The sequence below is a fragment of the Panthera onca genome, chromosome D1, assembly GCF_046562875.1.
Source record: "Panthera onca isolate mPanOnc1 chromosome D1, mPanOnc1 haplotype 2, whole genome shotgun sequence".
Taxonomy (NCBI): Eukaryota; Metazoa; Chordata; class Mammalia; order Carnivora; family Felidae; genus Panthera; species Panthera onca.
Window position 1 is genome coordinate 110,889,169 of NC_138348.1, and position 13,271 is coordinate 110,902,439.

Here is a 13,271-nt window from a genome sequence, read left to right on the forward strand (position 1 = left end):
CTAAAGGTAGGTGACCTCGTCCATTCTTAGAGGTAAATCTTAGACTGCAGAGAGCCATCAGTACCAAAAAGAGTACAACATACCAGGAGCTACATTTTCTACCATTTTTAAATTTTCTTAGTTATTGAGCTCCAACCTTCAAGCTCTGCCACATTAAAAACACGTACGGGGTGGGGGGCTCTAGGTGGCTCAGTCAGTTGAGCATCCGACTTCGGCTCAGGTCATGATCTCGCCGTTTGTGAGTTTGAGCCCCCACATTGGGCTCTGTGCTGACAGCTCAGAGCCTGGAGCCACTTCAGATTCTGTGTTCCCCTCTCTCTCAACCCTACCCCTGCTTGTGCTTTGTCTCTGTCTTTCAAAAACGAATTAACATAAAAAATAAAATAAAACAAAAAAAATAATAAAATAAATAAATAAAAACACGCACAGGTAACCCTGAGTGCTAAGGCTTTATAAGGAACATCTACCAGTACATTACCCAAAGTAAGTGTTCAGGTCCTCCATTTTCTTACTTCTTAGGATTATGTCTGAGACCCTGATTCCCACCACCATCTTTGCTTGGTGCTGGTGAGTTGGTAACTGACAATGAATGTTTCTTTCCTCTAAGTCTTTAGCTCTTTGTTTTCTCCATGGCAATTAGCCTTTCAAATACATTTTCCTATTTTGGATCTTATTCCATTTGTTCTTTTCCTGGTGTTCTAGGAGTTTTTTCTAGTTAAGCCTCATCCTCCTTACTTTTCTAAATCTGTAGGACACGTAAGTAGAATTCAAAAGGGAATTTCTTGCCCCCTTCAGTTAAAGGCATGCTACTACTCAAACCACATTGTAGAGAAGGTTACCTGAATTGGTCTTCCATTAGGTGTCAACACCTCTTCTGAAAGTTCCATCATCTTCAGGGCCATGAGAGCAATGGGCTTAGCGTGGCAGAGGCTTTTCCTATGGAGTCCTGCAGCAACACAGTATGCATCACCTATTGTTTCCACCTGCAGCAATCAGACAAACATAATGCAAACATAATGAGCCAGAGGAGAAGTGATGAGCTATCTGCAATCACAAATGTTGCTGCAAACAGGTCACCAAAATATCAGTAAGGTAAGAAATTAGACGACAGGGTGTAATCACAGCAGAGTTTGTAATCAGCCACCGTCAAATACTGACATCTCACTCCAGGGCTGTTCATCAATGTTATCACCATAGATGATCACTGAAACCGGGAACAAATGGAACACAAAACAATTATCCTCCACAAAAAAATTCATTGCGTCAATGCATTCTAACAATAGAGTATTAAAAAATGTACTGCATTAAATTCTGTTGGCGCTTATTCAGGGAATATAATGAAAAAAGTTAAGCTCATGAGACGAGGAACACCGAAATGATCACTTGATCACCAAAATCTTCTCAGAAAACATGCATCAACATTATTCCCAATACCCTCTGACCTATCATGAAGTTCAACATTTTCACCTGTTTTCCTGTGCCAGAGATATGGAAATAAAATCATATGGTGAGAAAAGAAAGACAATGCATTGTGAGTTGGAAAGGTCTTACTCCAAGGACTGAAATATACTTTCCCAAAGAATTCCCACTGAGAAAGACATCCAGTTAATAATGAATGTCTAAAATGTGTCAGTTTACCATTTCTCCCTGGAAACACAATGTCCTCTGCTAATCCTATTTATTTCATCCTTTTGTACTTCTATATACTTTTTTTAAGTTTTTATATAAATTTCACTTAACAAACAGTGTAATATTAGTTTCACGTGTACAATATAGTCATTCAACACTTCCATACAGCACCCTGTGCTCATCACAAGTGCCCTCCTTCATCCCCGTCACCTATTTCACTGATCCCCCCCACTCACCCCTCGCTTTGGTAACCATCAGTGTATTCTCTGCAGTTAAGAGTGTGTTTCTTGCTTTGCCTCTCTCTCTTTTTCCCCTTGGCTTACTTGTTTGTTTCTTAAATCCCACATGAGGGAAATCATATGGTATTTGTCTTTCTCTGACTGATTGACTTTGCTTAGCATTATACCCCCTAGCCCCAACCATATCATTGCAAATGGCAAGATTTCATTCTTTTTTATAGCCGAGTAATATTCCATTTTATGTATATACCACATGTTGTGAGCCATTAACTTTGAAACTAAATTCTGATTTTCAGATATCAAAACACATAGGCAGTAAATTATTTGTACAAACTGAATTGTTTTACAGTGAACTGTGAACATGCATGTTCCTGAAGCATTATTTCTCCTTGAAATCACTATCCTCTTCTTCATCAGCCATCATCTTCATTATCTTTTCAGCTAAAGTTGATTGAGTTCCACTAAATGTGTATTCCTAGAATTTGTACCGTAAGAATACAGATTAGTTATATGTTGTACTTTTTTCTTTTAGCTGTGTGTAATGTAGTATGGATATGGACCAATCAGTTGCCAATGGCTATGACACAGAATTCTAAGAAAATGCAAGATAAATGTGTACACAATATAACAAATTCACATGAAAATCTATACGTGATCACGTAAACTTTTATAGTATTTAGTTTCCAAATATTTGAAGTCTGTTTACCTGTCAGAAACAATAGGATCAAGAATTAGGCAAGGGATGCCTGGGTGGCTCAGTTGGTTAAGTGTTTGACTCTTGATTTTGGTTGAGGTCATGATCTCACCATTCATGAGTTCGAGCCCTGTGTTGGGCTTGGAGCTAATGGCAATGAGCCTGCTTGGGATTCTCTCTGTCTCTCCCTCTCCCTCCCTCCCTGCCCCCTCTTGCTCGTGCTCTCTCTCTCAAAATAAATAAATAAATAAATAAATAAACTGAAAAAAACTAGGCAAAAAATAGACATCAAAAAACAATGGTCTGTATCAAGATGTGCAATTCTCACAATTATTCATAAACACCCAACATGTAGAAAAAAAAACTAAAAGATGTTTTCATCATGCTAGGCTAGATTATGTTGCATTAACAATACAACTTCAAAATCTGAATGCCCCAAAATAACAAAGGCTTATTTTTGATTCATGCTACAAATTCATGTGAGTTAAGGGATTGGAGGAGAGGGGAGAAACATGTGCTGTGTCTCTCTACTCTAGGACAAAGGCTAATAGAGCCTCCCCACCTGGTGCTGGTTGCCATGGCAGAGATAAAGAGGTTCTGACAAACCGTGCACTAGCCATTACAGCTTTGTCCCAGATGTGACATATAGAGCTTCTCAAGATTCATCCACCAAAACAAGTCGCATGACCATGATCAGTGCAAAGGCGACGGGAAAATTCAACCACCCTTATGCCCAGACACGAGTCAGAAATACTTGGTGAGTAGCACTTGTATGCACATGAGTGAATAGGTAATAGCTTAAAGTTTTCAAATACTTAGATGTCTGGAAACTGCAGGTAATAAATCTGTAAGATGTTTTTTTCTTTCCTCACAGATATATTCAGCATCTTAACCTAAAAATCTTGGTCTAAATGCTACCGCCTTAGCCATGCATCTTTCCATGTAAGTTCTATTCTTCTCTCCCTTCATCTAATTCTGATCTATGCAAGTTTAGCAGAATTAAGTCTATATGCAAATTTTAATGGGTTCCCTCCAAAAACATTAGTCAATTTTGCTTCCCAGGGAGCAGAAAAAGGGAAAACATTATATATCAATTACATTTGCTCCTAAGGATGTTTCCTTGAGTTAAACCAGATAAACGAGTGGAAACTGTAAACTTTCAAAAAAAAAACTGCCTGAAAAGTTGACTATGTTCTGAATTCCTTTACAATTGCTTCGGTGTTTTTTACATATAATTTTAAATACAACAAACACTACGTAAAGTAGTGCATTTCATTTATTTTTGGTATCTCCAACCTGTTCTTGAATGATACTAGATAAGAATAAAGATGGCTAAATTAGTCATGGAGATGGAAAAGACTGTTTAAATCCTTTTGTGAACATAGAAGAAGAGGCTTCTGCACCAAAAATATTATGTATGGCTGTTGCCTCACATATTATTATAGATGCTTTTATCAAACTAAAACAATTTACCCATCTCGGTATATCATCTGTTCAACCCTTGATAGTAAAAACCCTCACATTATCCCAGAAATAAAGGAGATATAGATAAACTCCCCAGAGTTGTGCACTCTTACTTTTTATTTATGTTATTTTGGTTTTAAAGAAATAATTTAAGAGTTTATTTTAGTTCCTAATAGAATCTCATTCCTGTAACATTCTTCTCCATCCCCTCCAGGCTAATGCTCAAGAAATATCTACAAGGTTTCTTGGAAATTTGGGCACTGTAAGGACAAAGGATTGTGTGTGTGTGTCAGGGGGAAGGGTAGTGGTGGTGATAATGGCCTAGGATTAGCCTAAAAGAATACTGTGTGTAACAGGGCAATGAATAATCCCTGTCCCATGGACTCACACCCACCTCAGTCCTTCAATCCCACAATCCTTGGTCTGTCTGCTTTTGAACTTTCTAGGACGTGTGAAAGAAATCTTTTGGAGTCGGGTGGGGGGAGCATAAAAATAGAGGGTCAGAGATCTCTGGCAGCCTATTTTACTGGACAACCTCCCTCTCTCTTTCTAGGTATGATCGAGAGGAGAAGCAAATTGGAAAGTCTGCTTTCTAGTTGTTTTGCTTTCTGGTTTCGGTTCCTCAAGTCACTAAAAACAGAAAGAGGAGAGAAAAGGTTGAGAGAGGCACAGAAAGAAGAGAGATGTTGGAGTGAGTTTGAAGCAGATGAAGTCTACAAATGAATATGTCTTTTCTCTCCTGGAATCTCACAGAGCACTTGGTCACCTAGTCATGATCAGGTAGGCCAAAGGGGGATGAGAAAACATGCCACACTCTGCATGGGCTCATTGACTGTGGCTAAGAACACGTGATTCCCAGAAAGAACACCCTATTCACCCTTGTTGAGAGGATAGAGCCACACCTGCCAGCCTAATCACCTCTCTGACATCAGGTATGGTTCCTGAGTGACAATGAAAGGAAGGGAGGTGGAAGAGGTTTCCAGTGGTTGGTAGGGAGCCTGAGTCCACAGGTGGTTCTGAAGGTCCCTGTCACCTAGAAACCAAAAAATGGGGTTGCTGGTGCTCTGGACACAGATTATCCAAAAGACTGACTAGAAAAGGTAGAGCATGGTACAGGTCTTCATGAAGACTTATCAGTAGCAAAAAAGCTACTGGAAAGTTTTGGATTTGGGTAGATTGAGAGGTCCCTTACTTTTATCCTTTACCTCATACAAGTTCAGCAGCTCTCCACTGTTTATGTCCCTGTTTCCAGATACTCAGCAGGGTGGGTGACATGGGCTCCTGGCCAAAGATGAAAATTCAGGTGTTGATGGCCAAGCACAGGTCTTGGGGCCATGGCATTATCCACTGGAAGATGAGAAACTTGCTAGGCAGTAAACATGAACCTAGCTTTTCATTGTTCTTGTGGTTGTGGGGCTTGAAGATACAATGATCCTCTTCCAATATGACTCTTAAGTACCTACATCAGAAACAGGCAGGAAGGCCTTGACACAAAGATTCAAGCAATGGAGATGAAGGCAGTTCTGTCTTTAGTATCATTTCCTTGGCTTAGACAGATGATAGCCATGTCCACAAAAGCTACATTAGTGATGACGACAGCACTGACGGAGCACAGAGACCAGCACATGCACAACACCACAGTTGGCCAAGCAGAGGTCTGACAACTGATGGCAGGTAATCTGGGGCGAGAACAATTTCCAAAGGCAGGAGTTAACCACACAAGTACCCAAAGAGCTTGAGTATCTCCATGGACTGCCAGGCTGAAAGTAGTCTGATTTCCCTTCACAGGGTAGTTACTCCTGTATGAACTGGGCTACAGTTCCCCATTAGTAATAACAATTGTTTTGTCAGACTCTGGGAGGCTGTGGTCTGAGGCAGTGATGAAGGTGAAGAAGCTACAGGTGATGTTCTGCTCCTGTAGATGAAGGACAGGGGGGCAAACAGTGCTGATCCTATGTTTCAAATGGAAAGAAATGACACCTGTCCAGAAGATCTGACCTTTAATGATTGCCTTGTTTCTGCAGGAAGAGTCTGTCCAAAAGAAGACCCTGAACTTCTAGCCTGTCCTGGGATGTCTGAACTCTTTCATCCCTAATTGGTATAAACCTTAGCAAATCTGCATTGGATCTCTTAAGCGTTAGGTGGGGGTTGGCTCAAAAGGCAAGGTCCCACAATGCGGGTATATTTTGGTTGATGAAACTTGTGCCCTCACCCAAGTGCCACTGCATTCACCCCAACTTGGGATTCAGGTGGAGAAGGCCCTGCCAACTTGAGCATCCATGGTCTCTAACTCCACACTCAACAAAGTCCCTGAAAAGATCACGTTCAGGGCTCAAGGCCCCCCCCCCCACTTCCGTCACCTCCACCACTTTATTCTCGTGCACCATCTCTCATCTGAACTTCCCTTCCTCATCTTCTCCTCTACCTCCTCATTCATTTTTCTTCTCCAGGATTCCCATCTCTCCACTGGCTCCTCATCCACTACTTCCTTCTGCTGCCACTGAGAGAGAGGTGGCACACTCTTCAGTCATCACCTGAGATCTCTATGACACTGTGAACCAGATCTCTGTAGGCATTCCACCTGGCATTACCAGGGTGTGAAAGTAGATCACTCACCAGTAACAGAGGTACAGGAGGAAACTGAGGCTTCACAGGTGATGGCTGGCAGAATGCAGCAGCCTGGATATGGCCACACCCTGCCACCCTAACTGTAAAGGAGGGGACACCACTGAGGACACCAGTTCCTGGGATTAGACAGAACAGTAACAACTGAGCACGAAGGGCCTCTATCTCCCACAGGGGGACCAAGAAGCAGCCTCCACCTCCTTAGCACATTCATTTTCATCAGACGCTATGTTGGGAATCCACCTCCACATATTTATCCCCTTCCTATACAACGATTACCAGAAAGCAAAATTGTTACCCTGTCCTTTTTAATTTTTTTTTAGATCATCTTATAGTCAATCCAATATTAGCACTTTCATCATAGGTCCTATTTTATGATGTCAAAGGCTGATATTCTGGAAATAATTTTGATGTTTTAATGAGTTAATATTGTAAAGGCTAGAGCTCCGTACTGGTCCTTATGCGGTCACTGGCAATAAGAACGAAGGTGTGATGGGTCATTAAAGTAACGTCCTATTACTTCTAACTTTCTATGGATGTTACCTCTTGTCACACAGGAACTGAAAGTTCTCACTTGGCATTGTCATTAACTGGAACTTCAGAGAGAGGAGTCTCTGTACACAAACACTGACTCTTTGCACAGTCTCAGGAAAATAAAAGTTCGCGCTCCTAAAGTCAGCTCCCATTTTTACCCCTGGACTGTTTTCCCCACTACAGCTTTAAAATTCACAGCCTGATTACCCCCAGACATCCTGAATCAGCAAACGGGTTGAAACCAGGTTTATTTACTCTTTTTTAAAGGCCTTGAAAACCACACAGAGGTGCTCATTATTTTGAAAGGAGGTGTCTCATAAAGAAGAGGAACTATTTCTACCTCACTGGGTACACAGCTTGGAGGGCATGTTCCTAACACTACAAACTAGACAGACAAAGTCTATCTCAAGAGAAAGCCCTCACTTTCAAGTTTTCTTTCCCTACTTCTGCGTCTCTAACTGGCATACACATACCCAAAGGATATATTTCTCTCTTTAGCATGGCATCACGTTGGTATTGGTGTGTGTGTGTGTGCGTGTGTGTGGGTGTACACGTGTTTATATTCTCCTCATACTACATATGTATTTTACTTTTTATATGCCTGGAACCTAGCACAATAGGAGGATGGTTTTTATGAGTTTTACTGAATGCTTTAAATTGTGTCTGATTTCTACAGTTTGGAATTGTCAAGTTTTCAAACACAAAACTCAGGACCACTACATAAAAATCACCCAGAGGGTACTTGTTAAAAATGAGACCCCAAAGGCCCCACACCTCGATCTAGTAAATCAAAATACAGGTATAAGGTCCAGCCATCTACATTTGCACATGTTCTCAGGTATATTTATGATTTTCAAAGCTTAAAGATTTCTGGTGTATTGTATGAACTAACAACACTACAATATTTACCCAGATAGTCATCTTTTCTTTAAGACCCAACAAGCTCTTGAAAGGAGAAGAAAAGAAAAAAGAAAAGAAAGAGAAGAAAAGTACTCCTACCCTTGAACTCCAGCCATTCCCATATAGTCCTTCTCTGTCTTCCACCCTATCCATAGGGCAATAAACTTCTCCAAAGATTTCCTTACTTGTCGGAATTTCAAACTACAAGTCCTAGTCCAGACTTCCCCCCAACCACACGCACACACATACACACACAAAATGTCGAGAGTTATTTGGCACAATAGGTATTCAATGATCCAAACAAAGTGTTCTGAGTTCAATTAATGCTATATAATGGCTAAGCAATTCAAATGGAAGCTACTTTAAGGATTTACTGATAAAGTCACTTAAAAACCCCTCATTCTTTAAAAAAAAAAAAAATCTGTCTAATTACACTCATTTTGGTTGATGTTTCTGACCCAAATACTACTTCTTTTAAGGATACTGATACAGTGCTGGAAAAGAAGTCATGGATATAAATACAACAGTGATTTGGCCTGGGAACTACTCCAAAATGAGGGAAAATAGATTCCAAATGACTGCCTATCAAAGAAAGCTCTTCTCCTGATAATATGCTCGGTAGGTCTAACAATATAAACTCCAGTTTCTTCCCAGGAATCTCAATCATGTGGAAAATGCTGCTGTCAGGCCCCAGGTTACTTATCATAAAAGTTATTGAATACTGGGTCACGTGAAAAAAGAAAAATATATTCAAACATGCAGTCAAAATTTCTTCCTAAATCTTCAAGTTAGATGTGGGCAACTGAAAATTTCTTTCTGCTGTCCAGCAGGCTATCCTGTAGGATCATCAATGAGAGGGCTCCAACTCTCCATTTTCATCCCCCACTAACACTTTTAGTTACTCTATGTTCCAATCAAAATGAAGAACACAAAGTTCTTTGCCAACTTCCTATATCTCCCACCACCGTATTCATACTCAGAGTTACTGCTCTACTTGGGATCATCATCCATTTACTCTTCGTAAAATAATTACTGAGCCTATCACTTTCAAGAGAAGTTTTCCAGGGATTCCTGATTTGCCAGAACTTTAAACACTGCCCCTAAAAATCAGTGAATGTCTGTTGTATTTTCATTAAACACACAATAAGTGTTAAATAAAGTGAGTCGATGTCACAAAAGTGAATAATTTCAAGACTTACAATAATGCGACAGTAATCAAGACGTTGTGATACTGGTGAGGAACTGACAAATGTATCAGTGGCACAGAATAGAGAACCCAGATGTAGATTCCCAGAAATACAGTCAACTGATCTTTGACAAATAAGGAACAGCCAGGTACCTGGGTGTCTCAGTTGGTCAAGCATCCAACTCTTAACTTCTTAGCTCAGGTCTGACTCTTGACTTCAGCTCAGGTCATGATATCTTGTCATGGTTCATGAGATTGAGTCTCACATCAGGCTCTGTACTGACCACCTGGAGCCTCCCCTTATACCCCTCCTCTGAGCATGCTGTGCACTCTCTCTTACACATAAAACAAACAAACAAAAAGCAAAGGAAACAAAATGGAGCAAAGATAGTTTCTTTAACAAATGATAGGAATGAGTAGACATCCACATTCAAAAGAATGAATCTAGACACAGATCTTACACCCTTCACAAAAATTAACTAGAAATGTGTCACAGACCTAAATAGAAAATGGAAAACTATAAAAGTTCTAGAAGAAGAAAACCAAGATGACCTTGGGATACAGTGATGCCTTTTTAGATACAATGATGAAGACAAGATCTATGAAAGAAATAATTGATACACTGGACTTCATTAAAATTAAAATCTGCTCTACAAAAGACAGTATAAAGAGAATGAAAAGACAAGACAAAGACTGGGAGAAAATATTTGCCAAAGACACATCTGATATAGAACTCTTATCCAAAATATATAAATAGCTCTTAAAATTCATAAATAAGAAAACAACCTGATTAAAAAATGAGCCAAACACCTTAACAGACATCTCACGAAAGATATACAGATGGCAAATAAATGTATGAAAAGATACATCACATCCTGTATCATCATAGAAATGGTAAATTACGTAAATGAAAAAATAAAGTGGTCCATACAAATAATGGAATATTATTCAGCACTAAAATGAAGTGAACTATCAAACCATGATAAGACATGGAGACTTAAATGCATATTAATAAGTAAAAGAAGCCAATTTGAAAAGGCACCATACTATATGATTCCAACTGTATGACACTCTGGAAAATCTAACGCTACAGAGATAGTGAAAAAGATTAGTAATTGACAGTGACTGGTGAGTGAGGAAGGGGATGATAGGCAGAGCACAGAGAATTTTTAAGGCATTGAAAATACTCAGTGTTATATTATAATGATGAACATATGTCATTATACATTTAACCAAATCCACAGAATGGGCAATACAAGAGTGAACCCTAAGGCAAACCATTGACTGTGTTTATAATGTGTCAGTGTGAGTTCATCCTTGGTAAAAATGTACCATTCTGGTGAGTTATGGTGACTGGGTAAAGCTACGGGGCCAGCAAGTATATGGGAAATTTCGGTACCTTACTCTCCATGTTATTGTAAATGTAAAACTGCTCTAAAAATATTAAGTCTTCTTTTAAGAAGTGCATGGTGAAGCCAAATAAGCAAATCACATCAAACTGTTTCACTACAAATTTGTTTCTTGAAGCAAGATTATCTAATCTCCATAAATTCTAATAGCCTCAGGTATCAATATAATTACTATCTTTTATCCTACCAGATTAAGTATAGTTTAGAAAACAAGCCTTCCACACCCCCTCTTCCATGAGTTAAATGTGTCACATGCCTCCAAGTCCATTTGCATGCTCTATCTTTGCTGATCCTTTAAATCCTTCAGTAGAAAGTGATCTTTGCTTCTTAAAGAAATGCAATAAAACTTGGCCACAGCATGGCACGTTGTACACCACAGTCACTCGTGTTTGTACTTTGTTATCATCCTGTCTAGATTACTAGGCCACTTGCTTTTGCAAGCAAGGATAGTATCTTAGTTATCTTTTTAAGTCCTGCAGGGGTTAATAGAGTGCTAGAATAGTAGACGCTTAGAGAATTATGACTGAGTCAAACTGTATTATAAACATCTCTATCAAGAGCTAGGTCAATATAGATAATATATAAACTACTTTCAAAATCAAAGTCATCGTTAACAATCAACTCACGATGAGCCTACCTAATGCCAAATCAAGAACATATTTAGATCAGCAGATGATTTGCATGAATGGAAGTATTTCCATTAAGTAGACAAAATTAACTGCTTCCTTCTGGTTTCCATCAATGACTCAAGACTCTGATACACACCTGCCAGCCCAGGTAATGTTACCATCATTTCTCACTTGAATGATGGCGATAATATCCTTATGTTCTGCTTTTGCACTTCAGATCTATGCCCACACCACTGAGAAAGTGATTTTGTTAATTCTTTATTTTTTTAATGATTTCAAGAATAGAATTTAGTGATTCATCACTTACATAGGACACCCAGTGCTCATCTCAAGTACCCTCCTTAATGCCCATCACCCATCTAGCCCAGCCCCGCCACCTTCCTTCAGCAACCCTCAGCTCTTTGTCTGTATGTAAGAGTCTCTCATGGTTTGCCTCCCTCTCTATTTTTCTTATTTTTGCTTCACTTCCCCTATGTTCATCTGTTGTGTTTCTTAAATTCCACATGAGTGAAATTATATGGTATTTGTCTTTCTCTGACATTTCATTTAGCATAACACACTCTAGTTCCATCCACATTGTCACAAAAGGCAAGATTCTGTTTTCTTTTTGATGTCTGAGTAACATTCCACTGAATATATATATACCATATCTTTTTTATCCATTCATAAGTCGATGGACATCTGGGCTGTTTCCATATTTTGGCTATTGTCAATACCGCTGCTATAAATATTGGGGTGCATGTGTCCCTCTAAATCAGCATTTTTGTACCCTTTGGATAAATACCTAGTAGTGCAATTGCTGGGTCATAGGGTAGTTATATTTATTTTTTTAAGGAACCTCCACACTGTTTTCCAGAGTGGCTTACACCCGTTTACATTCCCACCAACAGTGCAAGAGTGTTCTTTCTCCCTATCCTCGCCCACATCTGTTGTTTCTTCTGTTGTTAATTTTATTCTGACGGGGTTGAGGTGGTATCCCAATGTGGTTTTGACTGGCATTTCCCTGATGATGAGTGATGTTGAGCATTTTTTTCATGTGTCTGTTTATTGGCCATCTGGATGCATTCTTTGGAAAAGTATCTACTCGTGTCTTCTAACCATTTCTTCACTGAATTATTTGGTAAGGTGATTTTGATGAAGCACCTCTACTTGTGTCACTCCTCTATCCAAAATCCTTCCGTGACTTCACTTTGCTCCTATGATTAAGACCGAAATCCTTAAAATGGCTCAAACACCAGGTTGGCTCCTACCTATCTTTATCTTGTGCTACTCCTTCATTATTTCAGTTTGACCACAGTGATCTTCATTTTCTTGCTCCACCTTCATTATGTTCCTTTCTGACTCAGAACCTTTACAGATCCTGACCCCACCACACAGAATCCTCTGTTTCTACCCATCCTTCCTACCTGGTTAGTTCCTCCTCATCCCTTAGATCTCTGTTTCATGGTCACCTCCTCACGGATGCCTTCCTGAACTCCTGGACTGAAAAGCGTGTTTCTATCACAGGCTCTCATAAAACCATGTCATTTTTTTTCTCATTTTCTGGTAGTTTATAATTACATATTTTTTGAGAAGTGATTAATCTCTGTCGCCCTCGTTAGACTGTCAACTCCATTAAGGCAGGTATCATGTCCATTTTGCTAACTACTTGGTGTGCTGGTGACACGTGGTACGTTCTCAAGAAACATTCCTTTAAGGGATAAATGGATGAAAGGGGTTGGTCAAATTGTGGACCTCCTTAAGATCATGCAGTCTTGAGACGCCCACAAGCAGCCTTCTGGATGTTAAGTCCACAACCTATTAGCTTTGTGAACTTAGACAATTTCTTTAACCCTTTTAAGCCTCATTTTCTTCTGTAAAAGGCAAATAATATCTATTTTACAAGGCTGCTGGAAAGATGAAATAATTTTATACCTCTCTAGTGATAGCCATAGTTTTAATTAATCATTAACTGCCTGTGTA

General features: G+C 39.5%; 1 protein-coding gene across 9 annotated transcripts in view; it reads right to left on the reverse strand.

The window, feature by feature from the left end:
• LOC132675220 (guanylate cyclase soluble subunit alpha-2-like) overlaps positions 1-13,271 on the reverse strand; it is a 239,115-nt gene that overhangs the window by 129,675 nt on the left and 96,169 nt on the right. For all 9 annotated transcript variants that reach the window (XR_014135330.1, XR_014135327.1, XR_013549994.2 and 6 more), the window contains one exon: positions 840-983. Coding sequence is in view for 2 of the 9 variants with exons in the window: in XM_081790403.1 (XP_081646529.1) it covers positions 840-902 (63 nt within the window). In the remaining 7 variants the exon portion in view is untranslated. The remainder of the gene's footprint in view (positions 1-839; positions 984-13,271) is intronic.